This window comes from Hylobates moloch, unplaced genomic scaffold (genome assembly GCF_009828535.3).
Source record: "Hylobates moloch isolate HMO894 unplaced genomic scaffold, HMol_V3 SCAFFOLD_5, whole genome shotgun sequence".
Taxonomy (NCBI): domain Eukaryota; kingdom Metazoa; phylum Chordata; class Mammalia; order Primates; family Hylobatidae; genus Hylobates; species Hylobates moloch.
Genome location: NW_026652280.1, coordinates 126,904,973 through 126,931,707, shown reverse-complemented (window position 1 = coordinate 126,931,707; position 26,735 = coordinate 126,904,973). Strand labels below are relative to the sequence as shown.

The 26,735-nt window shown below is 36.9% G+C and overlaps 1 protein-coding gene across 1 annotated transcript in view; it reads left to right on the top strand.

Annotated features, from left to right (window-relative positions):
* Nucleotides 1-26,735, top strand: part of AGL (amylo-alpha-1, 6-glucosidase, 4-alpha-glucanotransferase) — a 71,816-nt gene that overhangs the window by 32,325 nt on the left and 12,756 nt on the right. The window contains exons 21-27 of the mRNA XM_032155282.2: nt 3,187-3,317; nt 6,464-6,600; nt 6,850-6,983; nt 7,666-7,841; nt 11,433-11,535; nt 16,610-16,835; nt 18,635-18,746. Of these exons, the coding sequence (XP_032011173.1) occupies nt 3,187-3,317; nt 6,464-6,600; nt 6,850-6,983; nt 7,666-7,841; nt 11,433-11,535; nt 16,610-16,835; nt 18,635-18,746 (1,019 nt within the window). The remainder of the gene's footprint in view (nt 1-3,186; nt 3,318-6,463; nt 6,601-6,849; nt 6,984-7,665; nt 7,842-11,432; nt 11,536-16,609; nt 16,836-18,634; nt 18,747-26,735) is intronic.

The window sequence follows — 26,735 nt, the reverse complement described above, 5'->3', positions numbered from 1 at the left end:
GGACCAGCAGTGTCAGCATCACCTGTTGTTAACATTTTACCCTATTGCTTTATAATTTATGTGTGTACCTGCATGTGTATTCTTTCTATATAGATAGATACATGCATGCCTACAGGCATACATACACACACACATGCATCTCTCTGTACACACACACACACACACACACACACACACACACACAATTCCTCTGAAGTATTTGAGGCTAAGTTGCATACCTCATACCCTTTTACCACTTCATTTTTTAAAAATTTCAACATATTATTCTACTTTATGGCTTTACCATAATTTATTTAAACAATTTCCATTTTTGGACGTCTAGACTGCTTCTAATTATTCCCTATTATTTATGTCTGTACATTCATCTTTACATGAATCCTTAGTTATTCCCTTTCTAGATGTTACTGCATACTACAGAAGAATCTAGGTTTTGAGGTTTAGACCTAGGTTTAACTTTAGGTTCATTACTGTCAGTATGATCTTGGATCTATTGTTTAGAACTTTCATCATCTCAGTCTCCCATCTGGAAAATTTTGTAAGAGTTAAATAGGATAACACATATAAAGCACTTAACACAATGCCTGGCACATAGTAAATGCTCATAGTTTGCCATCATTAGTACTAGTATAAATTTTCAGAAATGGAATTTTTGGGTTAGACGAGGGGTCCCCAACCTCTGGGCCACAGACCAGTACTGGTCCATGGCCTGTTAGGAACCAGGCCGCACAGCAGGAGGTGAGTGGCAGGTGAGCTTTATCTGTATTTACAGCTGTGCCCCATCACTCACATTACCACCTGAACTCTGCCTCCTGTCAGATCAGTGGCTGCATTAGATTCTCATACGGGCATGAACCCTATTGTGAACTGTCCCTGCGAGGGATTTAGATTGCATGCTGCCTATGAGAATCTAATGCCTGATGATCTGTCACTGTTTCCCATCACCCCCAAATGGGACTGTCTAGTTGCAGGAAAACAAGCTTAGGGGTCCCACTGATTCCACATTATGGTGAGTTGTATAATTATTTCACTATATATTACAATGTAATAATAGTAGAAATAAAGTACACAATAAATGTAATGCACTTGAATCATCCCAAAACGATGCCCGTCACCCCCAGTCCATGAAAAAGTGTCTTCTGTGAACCCAGTCCCTGGCGCCAAAAAGGACCATTGGGTTAGACTATATCTATATATTTGAGGCTGTTAATACATACTGCCAAATTTTCTCCAGAAAGATTATAATAATTAAAACTTTCAGCTCTATCCAAGAGTTTCCATCATTACCAATACTGAGTATATATTAGTATAATGTAGTATTTAAGGGCATGGAGTATAGAACCAGACTAACTGGGTTTGAATTCCATTGCAGACTGTTATTAGCTATAAGAAGTAAGACCTGGCTGAGTGCAGTGGCTCACTCCTATAATCTCAGCACTTTGGTAGGCCAAGGTGGGAGGATTGCTTGAGCCCAGGAGTTCAAGACCAGCCTGGGCAACATAGTGAGACCCTATCTCTACAAAATGTTTTTAAAAAATTAGCTGGGAGTTGTGGCATGCACCTGTGGTCACAGCTGTTCAGGAAGCTGAGGTAGGAACATCAGCATCAGTTGAGCCCAGGAGGTCTAGGCTGCAATGAGCCATGATTGTGCCACTGCTCTCCAGCCTGGGCAACAGAGCAAGACCCTGTCTCTAGAAAAAAAAGAGACCTTTGAGAATTTATAATAGACATAGTTATAGCACCTTTCTTACAGATTACTTGAGTAAAACACAATAGTTTTTGACACATAGTGATTGATAAGTGTTAGCTGTTACTAATCAAACTGGTAAATATAAAATAGTTAAAAATAATATCTCATATAATTTAAATATTAAGCTAAATTATTTTGTTCATTGGCCATTTGTATTTATTTGTTGAAGTGTTGTTTTATGTATTACCCCATTTTGCTATTGTGTTCAGCTTTCTTTGTTTTTTTTGTAAGACTTTTTATTGTTACGGATATTAACTCTTAATTCAAACTATTCTTAATAAAGTAGTTGCATTCTTAACCAAAAAATCTGTGATGAAGCAGCTTTGTGTTTGGACGGACTGCTTGTAAAATGCATGTTCCTCCTCAGACCTGCTCAGATTATTTTGGAGCAAGGCCAAGAAATTTGCAGTTTTGTAAGATCCCCAGGTAATTTTTAGGCAAGGAGTCCACTGGCTATGTGTTGAAAAATATTGCCCTAGAATGGAGTTGATACTGAGGCTTCCGAGGGATTTGACTCAGGCTTGACTCACAAACTAGCTCTGGGGAGGGAGGCTGATATGGAGAGAACAAAGCACAGATGACAATGATTTTCTAAATTGAGCCAGAACTAAATGAGAAAGAAGGATACACATTCAAGAGGATATGTGTTCACATAAAATGGCAGTCATGTAAAATGAAATTACCTAAGCATCTATTATAGAAGCACAAGAAAATACAGTTTCAGCTGTATTCAGATGTGGTCAGTTATACAGTCTTACTGCTAACCAAATAAAGGGTAATCAAGGCCATGATAGTCTTCCCTCTGACAGTTATCAGGAGGCATCTTAATCTGAGAAAAATCCTGGTTTTTTGAATAAACAAGCTGAGGGGCAGTGCAACCTTAGAGAAGAGAAAGGAAGGGACTTGGAGAGAAATATGAAGGCAGAGAGCACGTGATTTCCTAGGCAGTTAACTTTGACTTTTTATTATTCCTTTAGTGATCCTCTGATAAGTACTTTTAGTATACAATAACTAGCATAAAAAGTTCTTGATGTCTCACTTAGGGGAATATAAAGGAGGGCAATCAGATGGGAACACATAAATAAATGAAGGAAGGAAGGATAACACTAAGTCCAAACTAGAAAGGTTAAAAAAACAAATTTATAAGATAAAGGATATAGAAGCCAAAATATTTTCCCAGCATACTTCCAATCAATACAATTTGGTACTTGATTATTTCCTTGGTTTGGGAGTAATGTTGCTTCTAATTGAATTTTTTGCATAATTTGTCCTTTAATAATTACTTATAATGCGTGAGTATAATGTTTATTTGAATGCTGAGTTCCTAAAACATACACTGCTAAGACATTTTATGATTGTAATTCAGATTTTCTTATTTTGTTTCTATTGACAACAAGCGAAACTTCAATATATGATCATCTTTATTTTCCAATTTTTAGTATTGCCTCCAGATTAACTTTGGCTGAGCTAAATCAGATCCTTTACCGATGTGAATCAGAAGAAAAGGAAGATGGTGGAGGGTGCTATGACATACCAAACTGGTCAGCCCTTAAATATGCAGGTCTTCAAGGTAAGCAAATAGGAGAGCTGAGCTTTGTGTTTTTCTTTTAGGATCATCTGGTGTCTTCTTCTCAGACATAGAGTATACGCTCAGAGTATGCCTGCTTGAGTTGCAATTATGGCTCTGCTTCTACTCACTGATTGACCTTTGGCAAGTAATATAACCTCTCTGTGTGCCAATTTCTGCCTCTATAAAATTTGAATAATATTATCTAATTTAGAAAGTTTTTGTGAGGATTAATGAGATCATTCACATAAAACACTGAAAACAGGATGTAACACAAAGTAATTACCCAGTAAATTTTACCTAGAATTACTAGCTATATCTTTCCTTAAGGTCTGTATAGCTCTTTATGTATACTTGGACCTTGATTAATGTTTCTTGACCTGGTTTATTATATAATAAACAGAATATTCTTGTTTGGGCCCCAAGTGGGATTAGGTTGTAAATATAATCCATTCACCTTTTTTTAAATCTAATTGGAAATATATTTTGTTGCATATTTGTTTTATCCTGTAAAGAGAACTTACAGTAAAACATAGCGTAGTTGTAAGATGAGTTAAAGGAATTAAATATTTATCAGTTTTATTCATCTAGTTGGTAATATTTCCTTAGATGTTTATCTAAGAAATTTGCTTTATCACACCTGTATTCCTGGTTCATATAGTTTTCCACTTATGCCTTTTGTTCAACTCTGTTTCTTTCTCCATCTAACCCATCTTTAAGGACTAATTTAATTCTTGCATCTTTCATAAAACCTTTAACTATTGCTTTTTACGGTAATTTCTTTGTCCTCCAGACACCCATTGCATTTATTTTCTATACCTCTTACTTGGCCCTTGAAATATATTGCCTTATTTTGGTAATTAGGGTAATGATTTTTGTGAATCTTTATCATTGTGATTAAGAAACAGGCTTTAAAACCAGATTTCCTGGGTTACATTGACTAGTTTTATAACCTGAAGTAAATGCTCTATGGCTTACTTTTCTCATCTGCAAAATGGTACCTACCACAGGGATTATGGTTAGGATTAATGAATTAATGCATGTGAACAGCTCATTAGATGACACCTAGTTCATACTAAGTAATTGGAAATTGTTAGCCTTAAAACCACAGTAAGTAGGCTACACACTTTCAGAAAGAAGAATTAAGTTTTATCTTTTTTATGCTTCTTGTTTTTTAGCTTTTATACTTTCTACAAAACCAAGCACGTAAGCAGTTCTCAATAAACTTTTTTGAGACTTTTTGAACTTACAATTTTTTTTTCTAAAATATTCTCGTTTTTAACACAAAATGTTTTGTGCTATGAGTAAGGAAGAAGTGTATGTGAGCCAGACATGGTGGCTCCCGCCTGTAATCTCATGCTTTGGGAGGCCAGAGCAGGAGGATTACTTGAGCCCAAGAGAGGTTTGAGGCTGCAGTGAACTATGATCATGCCACTGCCCTCCAGCCTGGGTGACAGAGTGAGACTGTGTCTCAAAAAATAAATAAATTTATTTATTTAATTAATTTTTAAAAAGATGTATATATGTTACCAGATTTAAGTAATTATCTACTTCATTTTCACTCTGAGTTGTTAAACTACTTCTAGTTCACTACAAAGACCAAACTTGTATGTGCTTTTTCTAGCCTTTGTCTTTCTTATAGTTAAGTTTGGTTCTTTGCTAATTCTCCTTATCTTTCTAATGAAATGATTCTTCTTATCTTTTCTAAATAGAATTGCCCTTACCTGTTTATTTTTTGCTGCTTTGTACCAATCCCTTTTCCCTCTGATTGTTTAATATTTTCAGCAGCCCACATATTTCCAGCAGGCTGCTAATAGGAGCCTCAGATTAAATCAGATTTAACTACTTTGTTGACCTGTCTTTCCCCTAAACAAAATGTATTACCCTCCTTATACTATGGTATATCTAGTCATGTTGGAATCCAGGAGTCCATTTTGGATCTGCTCCTTTCATCCTCAGTATCCAATCAGTCATTATGATTTGTGGATTCTTTTCCATATTCTGTTGGGTACATCATATCCTTTTTATTTCCACAGTTTTCACTCTATTCTAGGACTAAGTCCTATATACAAAACCAACTAACCAATTTTCCAAATCTTGTTACCTTATCTACAAATCATTCCATTCCATTGGTCATCATCAGATCTGTTTCTAAAACACTGTTTTCCTTATGTCCTTCCGTTATTCAACAGTGAGACCAACATTTACCAAGCATTATCTGCTGTCCGTGAAAATGCTAGGGCATATGTAGAATATTATTTTATAGTCTTGTTTCCCAACAGCTTTATGTTTTAAGCTTTCTTCCCCAAAGAAGATTGTGAGCCCCTTGAGGGAAAGAACTTTATCTTAAATTTATATAGTTTTTAGTTTCTCAAAACATGCTACATACCTAGTAAAATTCATGGAATTCTAAATAGATGAATAAATTTAGTCTAAATGAAGTCAGTGATGCCAATATAATTTTTAAGGTAGTATCATTGAAATAATAAAATCTGGGAAATTCTAATGCTTCTAATTGAAGACTAGAAGGATTAAGAAAATACATATATATATGTATATATATATGTGTGCATATATATATATATATACACACACCTCATTTTGATACTTCACTTAGTTCTAAGTACCTCCTGTTAAATTTCAATGATTCCTTCCAAAGCATGCTTTATTCTTATTATCTCCATAGGTGTTCTTGCTCTTTCTGAAACCAGTTCTATGATTTCCTTAAAACTAGCCTGAATATTGATGAACCCACTACTTTTCAACATGAAAAAATACAGGCTTATTACTTTTCTTTATTGAGATGCTTTTGGGCAGGGAAGCCATGCCAGTTACCCTTGAATATTATAACATTAAAATCCAAAAGAATAAGACCAGTCCCAGAAGTTATGAATCCTGAAAAGCTCTTTATATCTCTTGTGACAGTAGTCCCCTTCAGTATGCCTTTGTAACTTGGCTCAAGCCAGTATTGTCACACTTATCTCCAACTGTATTAAGCACTGTTGTGGACTGGGCAGCCCTTGTGTGTGCCTCTAATACGTATTCACCCCAAATCACTAGAATAAGAGACTAGCAGAATAGGGACCAGAGGATATAGGAACAAATTGATGCTACCAATAATACAGCATGACATGTCTCTGAATTTTCAGGTTTAATGTCTGTATTGGCAGAAATAAGACCAAAGAATGACTTGGGGCATCCTTTTTGTAATAATTTGAGATCTGGAGATTGGATGATTGACTATGTCAGTAACCGGCTTATTTCACGATCAGGAACTATCGCTGAAGTAAGTAGAGCTATATTATCGTCCCAAAAAATCAAGGACATAATAATAAATATTACCATGTTATATATAATATTTACATTGTTTTCTAACCTGAACCATTTTCCTCCTTTCTTCATCATCTTTCAGTTATAACAAATGGAAATCGGGTTTATAGATTACGAGATAAAGTTGCACATTTAGATTTACCTCTAAAAACACACCTAGCCTGTACACATACCAAATTAACTTTCAAATTTATTTTTATTACAGGTTGGTAAATGGTTGCAGGCTATGTTCTTCTACCTGAAGCAGATCCCACGTTACCTTATCCCATGTTACTTTGATGCTATATTAGTTGGTGCATATACCACTCTTCTGGATACAGCATGGAAGCAGATGTCGAGGTATATCAAACAAAGCTTGAATAAGTGGGCATATCTGTGTAGAAACTATATAGTCACTTCATACATGTTCTTAAAAAAACAAACCATGAAGAATTGTCATAAAGCTGAAAAGGCTTGTAGGTGGATAGTAAATTTATTGGCATCCTTTAGTCTGTGTAGCATACAAAAACAAACTTGAATATTATAAAATCTGTTCTAAAAGCTAATAAAACATATTGATAAAAATATTGTTTTATATTGTTTCTATGTATTCATTGACTTATTGAGTTAATTGATAAAGTTTCTGAAATCTACATGTACAATTTTTCTAATTTTTCATCAATTAAGAGAAAAAAATTCCACTATTATTATGAATGAAATTTGCCTTTAATGATGAATTTCCCTAAAATGAAACCACAAATTTAAGTGTACTCGTGAGAGCCACCAAATTGATTAGGACATAATTTCAGAAGAACAAACTCATTTCTACCATTTGTTTTACAACCATCTGTGGACTGTAAGCCAGCTAAAATAATGGGTGAAATGAAAGCAGTTTTGAAATCTAACCAAATTTTTAAAAATTTTAACTAATATTACTGTTGTTACAGATTAGAAAAATCATTTGAAGGAAAGAAACCAAGTAAAATAAAACTGCTAAAAATTGTATTTCTACAAGTAATAAATTCAGTCACTTTTGTTACAGCTTTGTTCAGAATGGTTCAACCTTTGTGAAACACCTTTCATTGGGTTCAGTTCAACTGTGTGGAGAAGGAAAATTCCCTTCCCTGCCAATTCTTTCACCTGCCCTAATGGATGTACCTTATAGGTTAAATGAGATCACAAAAGAAAAGGAGCAATGTTGTGCTTCTCTAGCTGCAGGTAAGGAATTATGTACAAGGTTAAAATAGGTAAATCAATAGTATTTGCAGAAGAAAAGTTATAGGAAAATGATTATTTTTTAAAAGCTTGTAATGTTACTCAAGATTTTATTTTACCACTTAGTACATTTCATAGATATTCGCTCATAAAAATAATAACCATGCTTACTGTTTAATTATAACTGTGCACCAGGCATTTATGTGTGTTTTTTATGGCTAGCTGATTCTTTTCTTCATGTTTTTATTTTTTCCAACTCTTGACATTCTGTGTTTTTTTAAATCAAATGTATTTTACTATCCTCTTTTCTATATTTTCCCCCAATTTTAAAAAATAAACCCAACCTTGTAATTATCAAGAGATCATGTAAAGGTCCCTATAAATTATAAAACAAAACAGATGTTAAATAATTTTTATCATGTGTCTAATTGCAGTCAAATGCTTTCAACATTTGAATAAATATCCTTTATTCCAAGTAGATTTAAAACCTGAATCAAGTAACAAATTCAAGTAAGCAAAATAGGCTAAAGGACAGGCTTTTGTTTTCTTTTTAATACATTTCAAGCATATTTCTAGAAAGTATTTAGTATTTGAGGCGACTGAAGTTTAGAACTTTCCAAACTAAACTGAAAAATATCAAGTTACAGGAAGAAAGAAATAGTATTATCTGTGTAATTCCCTCTTTTACCCTTAAATTTGCAGCTACTTAGACCAGGTAAAAAGACTTAGTGATACCCAACAACTAAAATGAAAATTACCTTTCCATTAAAAATGTTCATGAAACATTCATAAAATGCTGTTTTATTTCTATAATTGTGTTTTTAGATTTTCACTTGACTGTTTGATCTCCTGGTACCCGTTGTTCCCTCATGAATCCATACAGATGCTCATGAAACTGACCTTAGCCATAGGGGCAAAAGAAACATTGATGTAAATAACTTGGTTTTACAGCTTACTTTTTAGAAGCCTATTATAAAAAATAGTAATTTCAACCTTTTTGATTGTGTACTGCTGTTGTTAAACGTCTTCAAAATACACACTTTAAATGATATACTGATACAAACTGTTACATCTGACATACTTATCAGGTACAATATAAAACAAATAAAAACTAAAAAATTAAGTTGATAAAGAAATACAAATAGAAGTGTGATATTTGCTCCTAGCATCCCAAGGGAGTGTTTTGCCTATTCCATACTTGCAAAAAATAGGACTGTATTCAGATTTGCAGATAGGTTTTTTGGGGTTCATTTTAAACTGATTGGGGATGTCTTCCTTTGGTTATAGTATTGCAACAACAGCAATTAAAAACAATGGCTCATACCTGTAATCGCAACACTTTGGGAGGCTGAGGCAGGAGGATCACTTGAGGCAGGGAGTTCAAGACCAGCCTGAACAACATAGCAAGACCCCATCTTTACCAAAAAAAAAAAATTAAAAATTAGCCAGGCATGGTGGTATGTACCTGTAGTCCTAGCTACTCAAGAGGCTGGGGCAGGAGGATCCCTTGAGCCAAGGAGTTTGAGGCTGCAGTGAGCTATGATCACACCACTGCACTGCAGCCTGAGTGACAGAGGAGACCCTGTCTCAAAAAAAAAAAAAAAAAAATTTGTAGCCTGTTCTAATAATTGACAAATTAGAAATCACTTAGAAGATACGGAATCTATTAGTTGTGTACTCTTAGAGGTCAAAAAGTTAATACAAACATTTCCATACATCAGTGCTAGAGATTTTATAGTTTTGACTTTTTCACAAAGACAGACTGCATATATTTTTGGATATACCGATTCGGACTCACCTTTGAATCTACCTATATTCATGTTTCATACAAGGAATTAAATGAGTCAGAGTACTAGGAAGTGTGTATGGCCAGAGTGCTGTATATATGTTAGCTACTGTCATCGCTATCATCAAAATTAATGTCATGTATATATCAACCATATATAAGCCATACATATTAATCATAAATAAATAATACACAGTGTATTTGGGGAAATTTTTTACCATCATTTTGGGGACAACATAGGTAGGAAAAAGGTGTAATTCTTATCTTTCTTAATGGAAGAAACTAACATCTAATTCCCAATAAACAGAAACTTAAATTTTAAGTACACTCAGGAAGTGCTGAAACTTTCTTTTATCTTAGTCAAATTCTTTCACTTTTCAATTTACATTTTAATATTTGTTTTTTATTTCAGTCATCAAATATTTATAGGGATATATTATATACAGTTACAATTTTTAATTTTCAGATAGCATTAAGTGCTTTGAAGATAGTTACAAATTAATGCTGTGTATATTTTATTTGTCCTCATTTTCCCCTAACCAAAATATGTGTTATATTTATGCATTTAGCATAATTTTTTTTTCTTTTGAGACAGAGTTTCGCTCTTTTTGCCCAGGCTGGAGTGCAATGGCGTGATCTCGGCTCACTGCAACCTCTGCCTCCCAGGTTCAAGCAATTCTCCTGCCTCAGCCACCCAAGCAGCTGGGATTACAGGCACCCACTACCATGCCTGGCTAATTTTTTGTATTTTTAGTAGAGACGGGGTTTCACCATATTGGCCAGGATGGTCTTGAACTCTCCTGACCTTAGTGTTTTATAAGAAACCAAACTCAATCTTTAAGTAAAATTTTAGATGGCACCATTAATCATACTATTTTATCTTGTATATAAAAGCTCCAATTACCTAGAATGAAGGATTTAATGTGCCAAATATCTTGAAGTGACAAGTAAAATTGTACATATTGTGTACAGAATATAACACTTTTAAGTTGTTTTAAATTAGTGGGAAATTTGATAATAAATGTTAACTCAAGTGATAGAGCAGTAAATATACTTAATTAGGTATCATTAAGGTAATAATTTCATGTTTAGATTTATTTATTATCTTTAAGTTCAAGGTAGAGTCTTTTTAAATATATAATTAATATTTAGTGTTTATGTGTTAAATATTTGAACTCTGATTTTACTCTTTAAATTTAATTTATAAAAGAAAGTTTGGCCAGGTACAGTGGCTCCTGCCTGTAATCCTAGCACTTTGGGAAAGCAAGTTGGGCAGATCACTTGAGCTCAGGAGTTCAAGACCAGCCTAGGCAACTTGCCAAAACCTCGTTCTCTACAAAAAATACAAAAACTAGCCAGGCACGGTGGTGTCCACCTGTAGTCCCAGCTACTTCGGAGGCTGAGGAGGGAGGATGGCTTGAGCCTGGGAGGTGGAGGTTGCAGTGACCCAAGACTGCGCCACTGCGCTCCAGCCTGGACAACAGAGCCAGACCCTCTCTCAGAAAGAAGAAAAGTTTACCTGTGTATTCACACCTCAATTTAGATAAGTATCCCTCTATAGCTCTGGTTCTTAATATTTTTTAGGTCATAGGTTCCTTTAGGAATCTGACAAGATGATGGAATCTCATTTGACAAAAGTTAACATAAGTATAGACATACATTTTGCAAATAATTTTAGAGGATTTTAGAGGATTTGCAGGTGCCTGCTTTGTACCCCAGGTTTAGAGTAACTGTTCTATAGTAATGGAGTTCATAGGTTTGTGTGTATTATTATGACTAACATATTACTTTGTTGTGTTTTTTGTTAGGCTTGCCTCATTTTTCTTCTGGTATTTTCCGCTGCTGGGGAAGGGATACTTTTATTGCACTTAGAGGTATACTGCTAATTACTGGACGCTATGTAGAAGCCAGGTAGGAGATCCTCTAAAGTGTTGTACTGCGAGTTTATGTCTGAATGTCCTTTACATGCTCTTCAAACTTTCCTTCTCGTCCATCTTTTCTTAACATTTGGGAGCTGTATTTTCTTTAGGTAGTTTTTATTTTATTTTTGTATGTTCACTTAATAGGATCATAAAATTTCAAAGGGGTGAAAATCTCTGAAGTCACTAAGTTCTAGTCCTTCATATTACAAGTCAGGTTGTCTTTAGCATTAGCTAATTTATTTCAACAAAACTGAAAATGTTATAACCTTTTTATGCCTTCTGTAGTGAAGTGATTGCTAGTTCTTTGTCTGAGTCTTGTAGAATTACAGTATCAAGTTTTCCTTCATTTGTTGTCAAGCCTTGTAACCTCCAGTTTTATGTTTTCTAGACGTAAAATGTTTTTTTTGTTTTTGCTTTTTGTTTTTGAGACAGAGTCTCCCACTGTTGTCCAGGCTGGAGTGCAGTGGCACAATCTCGGCTCACTGCAACCTCCGCCTCCACCTCCTGGGTTGAAGCCATTCTGCTGCCTCAGCCTCCTGAGTAGCTGAGATTACAGGCGCCCGCCACCACGCCCAGCTAATTTTTGTATTTCTAATAGAGACGGGGTTTTGCCGTGTTGGTCAGGCTGGTCTTGAACTCCTGACCTCGTGATTTGCCTGCCTCGGCCTCCCAAAGTGCTGGGATTACAGGTGTGAGCCACCGTGCCTGGCCATAAAATGGTATTTTTTTAATGTCACAATAATATGAATGAACTTATTGGGGGTTGAAAGGAAAGCACTACAGCAGTGCCACCCAAAATGCGTTCCACACATCAGTAGTGTTACCCTCACCTGAGAGCTTGTTAGAAATGCAGATTCTTGGACCCTATGCCAAACCTCCCAAATCCAAACCTGGACATAGAGAGAGTAGGGTTGGTGGGCAGAAATCTGTGTTTTCACAAGGTCTCTGGATGATTATCAACAGTCTAAGGCTGAAGTTTGAAAGCACCGCTCTAAAAGTTAAAACTTTTAGCAAAAGGGCATTTATACGATACCTTGTTTAGATGCCATCAGGAAAATAACTGAAGTTTGCGTCTTTACATGCCGAAATTTTATTTTTGATACTTTTAAAACTGGTTTTTAGGTGGGCATCTGAAATGGATTGCATTTTTGCTAATCTGATATGTAGTAAGACCTTTTCTTATTATCATTATGGAGCTATAGAAATTTAGGAAGCTGTTTGCTTCTTCCCTAAATGCCCCTGAATTACTGATTTAGAAGAAGGAAATGTAACATCAGCATTCAGCGTAGTATAGTGGTTAAGAACTTCGACTTTACACCAGACTGCCAGCTTCTAATCCTGGTTCCAAACAACCAACTGACAAATTACCTTACTGGGTACTTGGGAGGATCAAATGAACACATACAGTTAAGGTGTCTAGAATAATATCTGCCACATGCTAAACATTTCATAAATGTTAGTTTTTATCATTATTAATGTTTAGGCTCCCAATTATCACTTCTATGCAATATCACAAATTTGTGCTGCTTAATTTTACATAGAACTGTCTAGATTATTGGTTAGCAAACTATGGCCTGTCACCTGTTTTTTTTTTTTTAATTATACTTTAGGTTTTAGGGTACATGTGCACAATGTGCAGGTTTGTTACATATGTATCCATGTGCCACGTTGATTTCCTGCACCCATTAACTCGTCATTTAGCATTAGGTATATCTCCTAATGCTGTCCCTCCCCCCTCCCCCAACCCCACAACAGTCCCCGGAGTGTGATGTTCCCCTTCCGGTGTCCATGAGTTCTCATTGTTCAATTCCCACCTATGAGTGAGAACATGCGGTGTTTGGTTTTTTGTCCTTGCGATAGTTTACTGAGAATGATGTTTTCCAGTTTCATCCATGTCCCTACAAAGGATATGAACTCATCCTTTTTTATGGCTGCATAGTATTCCATGGTGTATATGTGCCACATTTTCTTAATCCAGTCTATCGTTGTTGGACATTTGGGTTGGTTCCAACTCCTTGCTATTGTGAATAGTGCCACAATAAACATACGTGTGCATGTGTCTTTATAGCAGCATGATTTATAGTCCTTTGGGTATATACCCAGTAATGGGATGGCTGGGTCAAATGGTATTTCTAGTTCTAGATCCCTGAGGAATCACCACACTGACTTCCACAATGGTTGAACTAGTTTACAGTTCCACCAACAGTGTAAAAGTGTTTCTATTTCTCCACATCCTCTCCAGCACCTGTTGTTTCCTGACTTTTTAATGATGGCCATTCTAACTGGTGTGAGATGGTATCTCACTGTGGTTTTGATTTGCATTTCTCTGATGGCCAGTGATGATGAGCATTTCTTCATGTGTTTTATGGCTGCATAAATGTCTTCTTTTGAGAAGTGTCTGTTCATGTCCTTTGCCCACTTTTTGATGGGGTTGTTTGTTTTTTTCTTGTAAATATGTTTGAGTTCATTGTAGATTCTGGATGTTAGCCCTTTGTCACATGAGTAGGTTGCAAAAATTTTCTCCCATTCTATAGGTTGCCTGTTCACTCTGATGGTAGTTTCTTTTGCTGTGCAGAAGCTCTTTAGTTTAATTAGATCCCATTTGTCAATTTTGGCTTTTGTTGCCATTGCTTTTGGTGTTTTAGACATGAAGTCCTTGCCCACGCCTATGTCCTGAATGGTATTGCCTAGGTTTTCTTGTAGGATTTTAATGGTTTTAGGTCTAACTTGTTTTGTATGGCCTATGAGCAAAGAATAGCTTTTACCTTTTTTTTTTTTGTTTTTTTTTTTTTGAGACGGAGTCTTGCTCTGTCACTCAGGCTGGAGTGCAGTGGTGCGATCTCTGCTCACTGCAAGCTCCGCCTCCCGGATTCACACCATTCTCCTGCCTCAGCCTCCCGAGTAGCTGGGACTACAGGCGCCCGCCACCACACTTGGCTAATTTTTTGTATTTTTAGTAGAGACGGGGTTTCACCATGTTAGCCAGGATGGTCTCGATCTCCTGACCTTGTGATCCACCTGCCTCAGCCTCCCAAAGTGCTGGGATTTCAGGCGTGAGCCACCGCGCCTGACCAGAATAGCTTTTACCTTTTTCTTTTTAAAGGGTCATTTAAAAGAAGAAGAAAGCATGTGCAACAGAATTCATGTATGTCCAACAAAGCCTAAAATACTTACTATATGGCCCTTTGTAGAAAAGTTTTGCCTACCCCTGATCTAGAGGTGATTCCCAGAGAATAATATATTATCCCAGAGGGTATTTGTTAGGGTAGTGCTAGTTGCCATAAATTATAAACACTTAAAATCCTAATGGCTTTTCACAAATAAAACTTATTTCTTGCTCGTAGTCGTATATGCATGCTCAGTAAGCAGCCTTCCACATACTGATTCAGAGAAGCAGGTCCAGCTTGAGGATTTATCAGTTTCCATGGCTTCTGGGGCCTCTCCAGGAGGCAAGCAGAGAGGGAAAGAGTGCTGGGAGAACACACCTATTCTCCGTAATACTTAACATGCATCAGTTCTGGCCACAACTAACTGTAAGATTGGTTGCGAATTGTAGGAAATTCGTTTTAGTGGATACATACCTCTACCACAGATGTCTACTTCCTCCCTCTATAGAGGTAATCATGAATCAGAGGTCGTTTTATTGAAGTGTACAAGATTGTTCCAGATGGTTAAGATTGCTAGCACTATGGCCAGGCGTGGTGGCTCACAACTGTAATCACAGCACTTTGGGAGGCTGGGGCAGGCAGATTGCTTGAGTCCACAAGTTCAAGACCAGCCTGGACAACAGGGTCTCTTAAAAAAACAAATATATATATATATATATATAGAGAGAGAGAGAGAGAGAGAGAGAGAGAGAGCTAGTATTCAGTATTCTGACCTTTTATTAATTGAAAGTGTCACTGTCTATACTAATATTTTTATACTTTATAAATAAAAAGTTTCCCATTGCATTACTATTGAAAAGATGGGCATTAAACTGAGACATAGAATTAATAAAAATTTCTGAGTGGTTTAGCCAAAAAGCAGTAAGGCACATTTTAAATAACATTTCCAAGGCCACACAGATGGCAAAGCTAGGATTTAGACTTCAGCCTTCTTATTTCTTAATTTCATCCTGTTTCTAGAGTGCCATTGCTGTCTCGCAAAATTTTCATTTGGTATGTAATAGTAAAATAACGCTTTAAAAAATAAACTGTCTTCTACCAGTTTTTAAACTGGTTGAATTATGTTTTTCAAGGTCAGCTTCTACCTGGTTGTTTCTTTCTCTCTCTCTCTCTTTCTTTCTTTCTCTCTCTCTCTCCTTCCCTCCCTCCCTCTCTTTCCTTCCTTCCTTTCTTTCCTTCTTTCTTTCTTTTCTTTCTTCTTTTTTTTTTTTGATAGAGTCTCACTCTGTCGCCCAGACTGGAGTACACTGGCACAATCTCAGCTCACTGCAACCTGTGCCTCCCAGGTTCAGGCAATTCTCTTGCCTCAGCCTTCTGAGTAGCTGGGACTACAGGCACGCACCACCATTCCCGGCTAATTTTTGTATTTTTAGTAGAGATGGGGTTTTATCATGTTGGCCAGGCTGGTCTCGAACTCCTGACCTCAGGTGTTCCGCCCGCCTCGGCCTCCCAAAGTGCTGAGATTACAGGTGTGAGCCACCATGCCTGGCCAGTTTGTTTTCTTATATGTTTGTTTTACTCTTGGTTTCTGCTATTTAAAAAATACATTTCATGTTTAATAGTTACTTCGATTTTGAAATACCATAGACTTCAAAAGTAGAATCTGGAGCTATGAGGGACCTTAAAAATCACCCAGTCCAATCTCAAGTGAAAAAACTGTATCAGAGCGGGAGTCACACAGATTGTTAGCATAAAATTCTAGTCTAGAATCAAGGTTCCTGACTTTAATTCAGTACTTACTCTATCATATTATGACTACTTTCTACATGAAAATATAAAGAAATAGGGCAAGAGAGAAAATGCTTCAAAATATAGTCACCAAAAGTGACTGGTTTTTGTCTTCAATTTTTTAAGTGTTTGTTTTCATTTCTGATCCACTTAATTCTGTTGTTTTAGGAATATTATTTTAGCATTTGCTGGTACCCTGAGGCATGGTCTCATTCCTAATCTACTGGGTGAAGGAACTTATGCCAGATACAATTGTCGGGATGCTGTGTGGTGGTGGCTGCAGTGTATCCAGGATTACTGTAAAATGGTTCCAAATGGTCTAGACATTCTCAAGTGCCCAGTTTCCAGAATGTATCCTACAGATGATTCTGCTCCTTTGCCTGCTGGCACACTGGTAAAGATATTTCTTAAAATATTTTTTTTTCTGAAAAATGACTTTTAGTTTCTCATGTAAAAATAAGGGTAATTAAGAATCCAAATCTTAAGAATTATTCAAATGTCAGTATTGATTTGGCACCTGCTGGTACTATAAGTGATTGGTCTTTGTCTGAAGAACTTTGCAACATGGTAGAAGAGATGATGATGTGTACATAAATATGGGCATTGCAATAGAGTGTAGAGGAAGTGTTGTGTAGTCTCTTAAAAGAAAGAGAGAGAAGGTCCAGTAGGTAGGTCTCAGGGAGAACTTTAGAAAGTAGCTAAAGTTTCACCTAAATGAGCCATAAAAGGTGAGTAGGACTTTAGGAGAGATGGAGAAAGTTGTTGGGAGACATTAGAGTTGAAAAGAAGCTGGGTGTATGGCACACACCTGTAATCTCAGCTTCTCAGGAGGCTGAGGCAGAAGGATCACTTGAGTCCAGGAGTATGAGTCCAGCCTAGGCAACATAGCAAAACTTAGTATCTTTTAAAAGAAAAAGAGGAAAGGAATAATAGGGTTGCATAGTGGATTGAAGCACAGTTTAGGGGACATAGTACTTAATAGTGTTTTTGTAAGAGCCTAGACTCTTATAAAATACTTTTTGTGAAAAAGTCAATATGGTTTGGCTTTTTGTGTAGGATACCTGCAGGGTAGTAAGAGATTATGGAAAGGGTGAGCCAGGTTAAGGAGAGTCTTGACTACCAATCCAGGGAGCTTAAAGATTATCTTATGAATAGTGAAGAATGGATAGACATTTTTGAGTTTTTTTTTCCCCAATCAAGAATGGACAATAATATTATACTTTTGCCACTTCTGATCTGCCTTTATGTTAATAGTTTGGTATGTATGACTTGGGGGGCAGGGAGGGGATAGTAGCTGTGTAAGCTACTTCAGGGCTAGCATATATTTGTGTCCTCATGATATTTATTTATATCATGAAGTACTCAACATTTGTCCAACATTTTTTTCTTTGTCCTCTGTTATCAACTGACATTTCTGTTACAATGAATATAGGTTCATGCTATCAGGCAGGTAATTATTTTACACATAACTATTTGTTTTCTCACAGTTTATCCAAAAATATTTATTTACAGCATTATAATTTTTATAATTACTAGTAGAATTTTTATATTATAGAGTTTTGGTTTTATTCAGAGTCTTCAAAATGAAACATAATAAACACATAAGGACTCTAAACATTTTGCTTCTATTTAACATTCTTTACCTTATTTTTAAAAATATAATTGTATATTTTCCCAAATGTCATCCTATCACATTTATTATTTATATGGGTAAAGAAAATGACTTATGAATTCTTTACATTCACTGGGGTATTTTCCAAAGTCATTATGGATCCTCAAATTTGAGAGTTTCCCTTTAGCTCATAATTTATCCCCATTACCTGTGTATGCAGATGAGTAAGAATAGCAATGCCAATTTAAAATTCAGATGCTGGATAACAAGCTAGATTCGTTTATTAGCTGAAGGGATCACTCTAATAGAAACTGTAGAAGCTCACTAGATTCGTTTTTGTGTATCAGCAGATTATTTTATGTCACAGACATGAATAGTCAAAACTACTGATGTTAAATATTTGTATGCTCGTCTGTATTATTTGGTATATAGGAGCTGCTTCTTCTCTGGCCTCACCCCAATTCCTATTTCTCACTCCAAAGGAAAGTATATATTTTCACATTACTTCAGTTGTCGGATTTGGGGGAAAATAAGAAAAATGTAATTTCTAACATAGGTTACACCCATTATGTCTCAAACAGGATCAGCCGTTGTTTGAAGTCATACAGGAAGCAATGCAAAAACACATGCAGGGCATACAGTTCCGAGAAAGGAATGCTGGTCCCCAGATAGATCGAAACATGAAGGACGAAGGTACAGAACTTTAACTACAATAGTACAAATTTATCGAGGTGATGAAATTAAACCTTGCAATTGTTCACTTAGTAAATATTTATTTGTGTGTCAAACCTCACGATATAATGATGAAAAAGATGAACATAGTTCCTGATCTCACCAAGTTTTTAGTTTCTAGCAGAAAAATAAAGTTTTATATCTTTTGTCAGCCAGTTTGAAAGATAATTTTGGTGGTTTCATTTATAACTGTAATAATCACCATGAACTGCATGCTTACTATGTGCTAGGCATTGTGGTAACTACTTTACCTATGTTATTACCATTTAACACTCCCCAAAACATTGGGAATGAGTGATATTGTTTCCATTTTTATTTATTATTATACTTTAAGTGCTAGGGTACATGTGCACAACGTGCAGGTTTGTTACATATGTATACATGTGCCATGTTGGTCTGCTGCACCCATTAACTCGTCATTTACATTAGGTATATCTCTAAATGCTATCCCTCCCCCCTCCCCCCACTCCATGACAGGCCCCAGTATGTGATGTTCCCCTTCCTGTATCCAAGTGTTCTCATTGTTCATGTCCCATCTGAGAACTGAGAGTGAGAACATGCGGTGTCTGGTTTTTTGTCCTTGGGATAGTTTGCTGAGAATGATGGTTTTCAGCTTCATCCATGTCCCTACAAAGGACATGAACTCATCATTTTTTATGGCTGCATAGTATTCCATGTTGTATATGTGCCATATTTTCTTAATCCAGTCTATCATTGTTGGACATTTGGGTTGGTTCCAAGTCTTTGCTATTGTGAATAGTGCCGCAATGAACATACGTGTGCATGTGTCTTTATAGTAGGATGGTTTATAATCCTTTGGGTATATACCCAGTAATGGGATTGCTGGGTCAAATGGTATTTCTAGTTCCAGACCCTTGAGGAATCGCCCCACTGTCTTCCACAATGGTTGAACTAGTTTACAGTTCACTTTTACACTTTTACACTTTTACAGTGTAAAAGTGTTCTATTTCTCCACATCCTCTCCAGCACCTGTTGTTTCCTGACTTTTTAATGATGGCCATTCTAACTGGTGTGAGATGGTATCTCATTGCGGTTTTGATTTGCATTTCTCTGATGGCCAGTGATGATGAGCATTTTTTCATGTGTCTGTTGGCTGCACAAATGTCTTCGCCCACTTCTTGATGTGGTTGTTTGTTTTTTTCTTGTAAATTTGCTTGAGTTCTTTGTAGATTCTGGATAACTGAAGCAGAGTAGCTTGCCCAGAGTCACATAGCTACTAAGTGGTAGAGGTAGACTTTACTCATGGTCTAACTTGAGAGCCTAGGCACTTATAAAATACTTATTGTAAAATGGTTTATTTGTATATGGTATTAAAATAAATGTGCTTTTCTAACTTGAGTTCATCATATTCCTCATCTCATGGCACACTATCATCGCTGCCAATGCAAGGCTAATAGTAATTTATTTCATTTTATTCCTGATTCCCCTTAGTCATTCCAATGTGTTTATTGTATATTTATTTTGTAAAACATGCATTGTTTTATGTTCATGTGGGTTTTTTAAACTTTGTAATTTTGAAAGATTAGACTCACAAGAAGTTGAAAAAATGATACATAGTATGCCATGAACTCTTCACCCAGTACAGCATCAGAATCAGGAGATTGACATTAGTATGTTTTCAACTTTTACCAGTTTTTACATTCACGTGCGTGTGTATGTGTATGTGTAGATCCGTGCAATTTGACCCCATGTATAGCTTCATGTAGCCACTGCCATAATCAAGATACAGAACTGGTCCCTCACCATAAAGATCTTTGTGTACCCTTTTATGGTCACACCTAACCACTCCACCCCGAGCCCTGGTCTCTGGCAGCTACTAATCTGTTCTGCAACTCTATAGTTTTGTCATTTTGAGAATGTTATATGAATGAAACCATATGCTATATAACCTTTTGAGATTGATTTTTTTCACTGTGCATAATGCCCTTAAGATCCATCCAAGTTATCAGTAGTTTATTCCTTTTTATTGCTGAGTAGTATTCCCTTTTATGCATATACCAGTATTTATTTAACCATTAATCCAAACCATTCATCCATTGAAGGACATTTGGGTTGTTTTCATGTTTTGGCTAATACGAGTAAAGCTACTATGAACATTCATGTACAAGTTTTTGTGTGACACGTAAGTTTTCATTTTTTCTGGGATAAATGTCCAAGAATGGGATTGGTTCATATAATAAATATATGTTTTGTTTTAGAAGAAACTGCCAGACTATTTTCCAGAGTGTTTTACCATTTTAATAAATTCCTGCCAGCAAACTGGAGAGATCCAGTTTTGTTACATCTTGCCAGCATTTGGTGGTACTCTTTCCTTTTAAGATGTTCAGATAGCTTCATAGACCACTACAAACTGTGTGTGGTGGGGGGTGGGTCTGAGATGGAGTCTTGCTCTGTCCCCCAGCTGGAGTGCAGTGGCGCAATCTCAGCTCACTGCAATCTCCGCCTCCTGGGTTCAAACGATTCTTGTACCTCAGCCTCCCGAGTAGCTGGACTACAGGCGCATGCCACCACGCCTGTCTAATTTTTTGTATTTGTTGTGTTGTTGTTGTTGTTGTTGTTTTAGTAGAGATGAGGCTTCGCCATGTTTTGGCCAGGCTGGACATTGTGGTTTTGATTTGCATTTCCCTAATGGCTAATGGTGTGGAATATCTTTTCATGTGCTCATTTGCCATCCATCTTCCCTCTTTGCTGAAATGTCGGTTCACGTATTTTGCACATTGTCTCTTTCTTTATTTTATTTTATTTTATTTTTGAGATGGAGTCTCACTCTGTTGCCCAGGCTGGAGTGCAGGGGAGCAATCTCGGCTCACTGCAAGCTCTGCCTCCCGGGTTCACACCATTCTCCTGCCTCAGCCTCCCAAGTAGCTGGGACTACAGGCACTCGCCACCATGCCCGGCTAATTTTTTGTATTTTTTTTTTAGTAGAAACGGGGTTTCACCGTGTTAGCCAGGATGATCTTGATCTCCTGACCTCGTGATCCGCCCGCCTCGGCTTCCCAACGTGCTGGGATTACAGGCGTGAGCCACTGTGCCCGGCCTCTTTATTATTTTTTAGAAACAGGGTCCCACTCTGTCACCTAGACTGGATGGCAGTTGTGCATCGTAGCTCACTCAACCTCTAATTCCTGGGTTTAAGCAGTCCTCCTGCCTCAGACTGCCAAGTAGCTGAGACTACACATGTGCACCACTGGACCAGGCTAATTTCTTTTTTTAATTTTTTTGTAGAGATGGGGGTCTCCCTATGTTCCCCAGGCTTGTCTTGAATTCCTGACCTCAAGCAATCCTCCTGCCTCGGCTTCCTAAAGTGCTGGGATTACAGGGATGAGCCACTGAGACCAATCTCTTTTGTCCATTTATAATTATATAATTGGAGTGCTGTTTTTTGTTTTGTTTTGTTTTTACTATTTTTTTTTTATTGTGGTAAAATAGACATAATGTATATTTACCATTTTACCATAAGAGTTACAATTTTAGCCATTTTAAGTGTACAATTCAGGGCTTTAAGTACAATCACATTGTTGTGCAACCATCATCACTGTCCATCTCCAGAGCTTTGTCATCATTCCTAATTGAAACAGTAACTCCTCATTATCTCCTTCCGCAGCCCCTGGAGCCACTATCCTACTTTCTGTCTCTATAAACTCAATTATCCTAGGGACCTCACATAAGCGGAATCATATAGTCTTTGCCCTTTTGTACCTGGCTTATTTCATTTAGCATAATTATTTTTTATCAATACGTAAGAGTTATACATACTTAGCATAATTCTTTTGAAGTTCAGCCATGTTGTAGCAGACGTCATAATTTTATTCCTTTTTTTGTCTTTTTTGTGATAAAAAGCACATAACATTAAATTTACGTTAGCCATTTTCAAGTGTACAGTTCAGTAGTGTTAAGTATATTAACATTGTTGTGGAACAGATCTCTAGAACTTTCTTACCTTGCAAAACAAACTGTATACTCGTGAAACACTAGTTCTTCCTCTATCCCCACTCTTCCCAGGCCTTAGTAACCACCTTTCTACTTTCTGTCCCTATGATTTTGACTACTTTAGATACATCATATGAGTGAATTCATGCAGTATTTGTTCTTTTGTGACTGATTTTTAACACTTAGCATAATGCCAAGCTTCATCCATCTCATAGCATGTGAAAGGATTCCCTTCTTTTTCAAGGCTGCATAATATTCCATCGTATGCATACATTTTCTTTATTCATTCATTGTCAATGGCATTTTATTGCTTCCATCTCTTGGCTCTTGTGAATAATGCTGCAGTTAACATGTGTATGCAAATATCTCTTCAGGATCCAGCTTTCATTTTTATGTATATATACCCAAAGTGGAATGCTAGATTGTATGTTAATTCTATTTCTAAATTTTTGAGAAACTTCTATAATATTCTCCATAATGGCTGCAACATTTACCTTCCCACAACTATTTGAATTTCTCTGCATCCTTGCTAACACCTGGTATTTTCTGTTCCTTTGATAGTGATCATCCTAATGGGTGTGAGGTGATATCTCATTCTGGTTTTGATTTGCATTTCTCTAATGATTAGAAGTGTTAACCATCTTTTTATATGTTTGTTTGCCAATTACGGGTCTTCTTTGGAGAATTGTCTGTTGAAGCCGTTTGCCCATTTTTTAATTGGGTTTTGGTTTTTTGTTTATTGACTTGTAGAAGTTTCTTATATATTCTGGATATTAACCCCTTATCATATATATGAGAATTTCATTTCTTTTTAAGGCTGACTAATATTCCATTGTATGTATATACCACATTTTGTGTTTCCATTCATTTGTCAATGGACATTTGGGTTATTTCCACCTTTTGGCTATTGGGAATAAGGCTGCTGTGAACATTGGTGTACAAATATCAGTTTGAGTCCCTGCTTTCAATTCTTTTGGGTATATACCTAGAAGAGAACTTGCTGGATCATATGATAATTGTTTGTTGACCTTTTTGAGGAGCTACCATACTGTCTTCCACAGTGGTTGTGCCATTTTACACTCTTAATAATAGTAAACAGGCTTCCATTCATCTGTATCCTCACCAATACTTGTTTTTTTCTGTTTTTGTTTTTTTGGTTTTGGTTTTTATTTTTTTGTTTCTTTTTGGTTTTTGTGTGTGTGTGTGTGTTTTGCTAGTAGCCATCCTAATGGCTATGAGGTGGTATCTCGTGGTTTTGATTTGCATTTCCTTAATGATTTCTTAGTGATGTTGAGCATCTCTTCATGTGCTTATAGGCATACATATATCTTCTTTGGAGAAATGTCTATTCACATCCTTTGAATTTAGGGAATGGATTGAGTTCTTTTGTTATTGAGGTGCAGGGTGCTTTGTATATTCTGGATACGAAACACTTATTAGATATGGTTTGCAAATATTTTCTCCCATATTGTGGGTTGTCTATTCACTATCTTAAAAGTATCCTTTGATAAACAAAAGTTTCTGATTTTGATTAAGTCCAATTTATCTACTTGTGTTACCTGTGCCTATTATATCATATGCAAAAAAGCCTCATCAAATTCAGTGTCATGAAGCTTTGGCCACACATTTTTGTCTAAGAATTTTATAGTTTTAGCTCTTGTGTTTAGGTCTTTGATCCATATTGAGTTAATTTTTGTATATGATATTAAGTCCAAGTCCATTTTTTTTGCATGTGAATATCTAGTTTACTCAGCTCCATTTGCCAAAAAAAAAATAAATAAATAAACTGTCCCTTCCCCACTGAATGGTCTTGGCACCCTTGTCAAAAAAAATTTGACTATATATACAGGGTTTATTTCTGGGTTCTCTGTTCCATAGGCCTCTGTGTCTGTCTTTATGACAGAACCACACTGTTCTGGTTAGTGTAGCTTTGTAGTAAGTTTTGAAATGAGAAAGCGTGAGTCTTCCAACTTTGTTCTTTTTCTAGATTGTTTTTGCTATTCAAGGTCCCTGGAGATTCCGTGTTTAAGATGGAGTTTTCTATTTCTACAAAGCATCATTCTCTTTGGAGCATTTTTATGATACCTCCCTTAAGCTTTTCTGTTGGATATTTCCAACATCTGAGTCACCTCAGTGTTGTCACCTGTTAATTGCCTTTTCTCATTCAGGTTGTGATTTTCCTGGTTCTTGGCCTGACAAGTAGTTTTTCGTGTTTTCCTAGACCTTTGAATGTTATAGGACACTGGATCCTATGAAATCTTTCATTTTACCAAGTAGCTGTTATTTAAGTTTAGTATGCAGCTTCTGGCCTACTCTTATGGGCTGTGGTTTCAGCAGCAATTTAATATTTAGCAAGGTTATTCTGGTCTATTTCATTCATGGGCTATCAGGAGGCCACCCAGGAAACCTGAGTGGAATTCCACACTGTAATTTACTTCTCAAACCTTTGGGTGTGTTAATTCTCATCTGTTTCACATGTAGATTGGTCAGAGCCTGCCCAGGACTTCTATACAGCTTTAAAGCATCGTTTTTGCAGCTTCCTCCTCTTCAGATCTTCCCTGAAATCTCTAGTTGGGAGTGTGAGGGGCACCCCATCACTGCTGGGCAGGGCATGGAAATCCGGACTCTCCACTCAGTCTCTGCTGACAGCATGCTGTCAGGAGGGGGGAGCACTGTCCCTAACGACCTGCTTCCACTGGGGGTGGAAGTCCATACTCCCCACCCAGTTTGTGCTAACATCATGCAGCAGGGGTGGGAAACACCCTGGGCTGCCTGCTGCCACCCCAAGGCCACCTACTACTGCCAGGTTGGGTGTGGAAGTTCAGACTCCCCAGATTCCCCTCGTGGTGTCCGCGGGTACCACGCTGAGGAAGGGGAGCACTGCCTTAAGCCATCTGCTACCCCCAGGTAGGGGATAGGAGTCCAGGCTTCCACTCAGTCTCCACTAACATTCCAGGGAGAAATCCATGGTGTTTGCTGGCATAGGGCGGATGTTGTCATAAAAGTTTCTGTCTTGTTAGGGTCCCTCTTTCCTTTTGGAACTTTTTGTCATTACCTGTTGGAGGTTGCAGGTTGCTTTTCCAAGTTTACATCTCACCCATACTGGTATATATGGAGAATTTAAAAAAAAGAAAAAAAAAAACAGGGAACTCAACCACTATGACATTCCTCAAGTCTTGAGGTTCCTAGCCAATCTGCCTTCCTCTTTACACTTTTAGAGTCCTCTTATGATAGTCCACTGTATTACGCTCAGGGATTTTCATTGTACTTAAGAGAGGAAGATCAGGGAAAAATGAGTCTTCTCCCCTTTTTCATACCAGAAGTTTTTGTACTTTCTGTACTTATGTGTGTTTGAGTATATGTAAATTAATTATGCTATATATTACGTAGCATATATTCAGTGTACTATAATATATACTATAATCAATAATTTGTTTTGAGATTATACACAGATATTAGATATACCAGTATTATCTATGATTAAACTTTTTTTTTTTTTTTTTTTGAGATGGAGTCTCGCTCTGTCGCCCAGGCTGGAGTGCAGTGGCGCAATCTCGGCTCACTGCAAGCTCCGCCTCCCGGGTTCACGCCATTCTCCTGCCTCAGCCTCTCCGAGTAGCTGGGACTACAGGCGCCCGCCACCACGCCCGGCTAATTTTTTTTTTTTTTTTTGTATTTTTAGTAGAGACAGGGTTTCACCGTGGTCTCCATCTCCTGACCTCGTGATCCGCCCGCCTCGGCCTCCCAAAGTGCTGGGATTACAAGCGTGAGCCACCGCGCCCGGCTATGATTAAACTTTTACAAAAAAGTTATCTTACTATATATGTCCTTTTGCAACTTGTTTTATTCAATCATTTTGTTTTGGAGATTTATCTTTTTTATATAAATTTAAGGGATACAAGGGCAGTTTTGTTGCATGGATATATTGGGTAAGGGTGAAGTCTGGGCTTTTAGTGTAACCATCACCAAAATAATGTACATTGTACCCATTAAGTAATT